Raw genomic sequence first — 2,500 nt, forward strand, 5'->3', positions numbered from 1 at the left:
AACCCTCGAGGAAACAGGAGGCCCAGTGGCCGGTTGCACAAAGCACCTTAAGTTTTTTTCCTTAAGTATGACCCTTAAGACTTAATTTCTCCTTAGGTAAGGGATTTACTTAAGGGTGTTATTATTACAGAATACCTTAAAATGTTTCCTTAGTTAAGGAGAAACGATAAGGGATTTACTGAACTGAAAGGGATTTTCCGGCACGAACATTCTATAGTTTCCACAGAGATTGTTCAACAGCTGTAGCCTACTACAGCTAACTGCCTTTGCCGCGATGTTAGTCAACCCACCGAACACAGTAAAGCTTAATGATCTTATCATTCATCTTACCTAATATTCGCGGAAATTATCCAGGTAGCAAGTAAAGCATGTTATATTATATACATGAACTGAACACTTTACAACTTGGTGTTGTTGTCCTGAAAACATAACACTTCTGCTGCTCTTACATAACTTGCACCACTATGCCACTTTCTTCTTTATTACTTAGGTCAAACAGTATTTTATAGTATTTTACAGTATTTGCACTAGTATTTTATTGACTGTCTATGCACAATTTGGACAAAATTTTGCTGCTCTTATTTTTCATTATTATATGTGCCCTCTTATTTACTTATTTACTTACTTTTGTTTTACTTGAATGTTATGTTTGTCTCATGGACTTAAAATTGGTCAAATATGTCTTGTCTTCACCGTGGGATAGTGAGAAGCGTGTTTTCGATCTCTTTGTATGTCTGGAACATGTGAAGAAATTGACAATAAAGCTGACTTTGACTTTGACTTTGAACAATACTAGTTGGCAAGTTAGAGATGGTCCTGACTGTCATCAGTGCACCAACGTTTTGCCTAGCGAACCGAACCAAAGCTCATAGGCTAACAAGATATCCACATGAATTGTTAGCGTTAGCCTCGTAAAACCACACAATACGCCATGTTTCTGATAGGCCTAGGAAGAGGAAGCATATTAACAGAGAGGTTTTATTTTGAATTGTCAAAGTAGTTAATAAACTTCATTTATCAGCATCAATTCAGTTAATAATATGGTTAAAGGTAGAGTCAGATGTCCCTTAGATTTTTTCCCCTTAGTTAGACTACTAAGGTAGTTTATCACAACAGTTTAAGGGATTTCTTACAAGATAAGGACAAACCCTTAAATACTAAGGGAAAATGTTAAAGGAAACCTTAAAGAAAAACTTAAGGGTGTTTGTGCAACCGTTTTTATTTTAAGGGACCCTTAAATCAGATTTTAAGGGAAAAAACTTAACTTAAGGTGCTTTGTGCAACCGCCACAGGTCCTCTCTGATGCTGCAGAGAAAGAGCTACTCTTGGTCTCTGCTGCTTTCTGCTGCCTTCTGCTTCTCTACACTGATTCTAGAATCCTATCCTACAATCCTCCAATGTTCTCCACGGATGTTCTACGATGCGGTGGAGATGTTCTACGTTGCGGTGGAGATGTTCTACGTTGCGGTGGAGATGCAGCAACTCTGCAGACGTTTCTCTCCTCCTCTTCAGAGCTGACTCTCCTCATGACTGACATGAACTGGACTTTTGGACTACTGAAATTCTTGTCGGAATAATGCTGCGTTCAACTTAATGAAAGGTCACCTGCTGAAACAACAGCAAAGGGCTGTGAACGCACTTACAGACAGACACACACACACACACACACACACGCACACAAACGTACACACATACTGTATGCTACAACCAGTGGTTCTTGTGATGATCAATGGCATTTTCAACCCTGTAGTGATTTTAACATAGACACACACACAGACACACACACACACACACCTGTTCTTGTTGGGGATGATGCCCCTCTCCACCTCCTGGTGGTTCTTGCCGATGCGGATGGCGAGCCAGGAGCCCAGCTTGCCGTTGTAGAGTGTGTCGACCACGCGGAACACCTCACCCTTGTTGAAGCTCAGCCCGTACGGAGACTCCTTCTCGTACTCGAAGTGCGTGCGGATGTAGAAGGAGTCGCCCACGTCCGACTCCACGATTCGCCGGTACACTGCAGGCAAAGACAAGGACCACAACATGTACCGTTAGCACAGGCATAATCATAACATATGGATGAGTTACATGGAAAACAATAAACACAGACACACACGCACAAACAAATAAACATGCACACTCACTTATAAACTTGCACTGTAAACACACACACACACACACACACACACACAAACAGTGCTACGAGGACAAAGGTCCTAAAAACACAAATGGAAAACAGAAGCCCACAAACAAACTCACATACAGAGACAAACACACACACACCCCCACACACACACGCACACACACTCTCAAAGATGCACACATATACAAACACACACACACACACACACTCAAAGATGCACATATACAAACACACACACACACACACACACACACACAAACACACACACTAAGGAGCTGTAAGTCATGAGAGCTGTGGTGTGAATGTGTTAATGTGACTCAGATGATGCTGTGGTTGACTGTGGTGAGGGCCCTTGGCGCT

The 2,500-nt window shown here is 41.8% G+C and overlaps 1 protein-coding gene across 1 annotated transcript in view; it reads right to left on the bottom strand.

Moving 5' to 3' along the window:
- Positions 1-2,500, bottom strand: part of tjp1a (tight junction protein 1a) — a 175,402-nt gene that overhangs the window by 24,393 nt on the left and 148,509 nt on the right. The window contains 1 exon segment of the mRNA XM_048232177.1: positions 1,795-2,014. Within this exon segment, the coding sequence (XP_048088134.1) occupies positions 1,795-2,014 (220 nt within the window).

The sequence above is a fragment of the Alosa alosa genome, chromosome 21 (genome assembly GCF_017589495.1).
Source record: "Alosa alosa isolate M-15738 ecotype Scorff River chromosome 21, AALO_Geno_1.1, whole genome shotgun sequence".
Taxonomy (NCBI): domain Eukaryota; kingdom Metazoa; phylum Chordata; class Actinopteri; order Clupeiformes; family Clupeidae; genus Alosa; species Alosa alosa.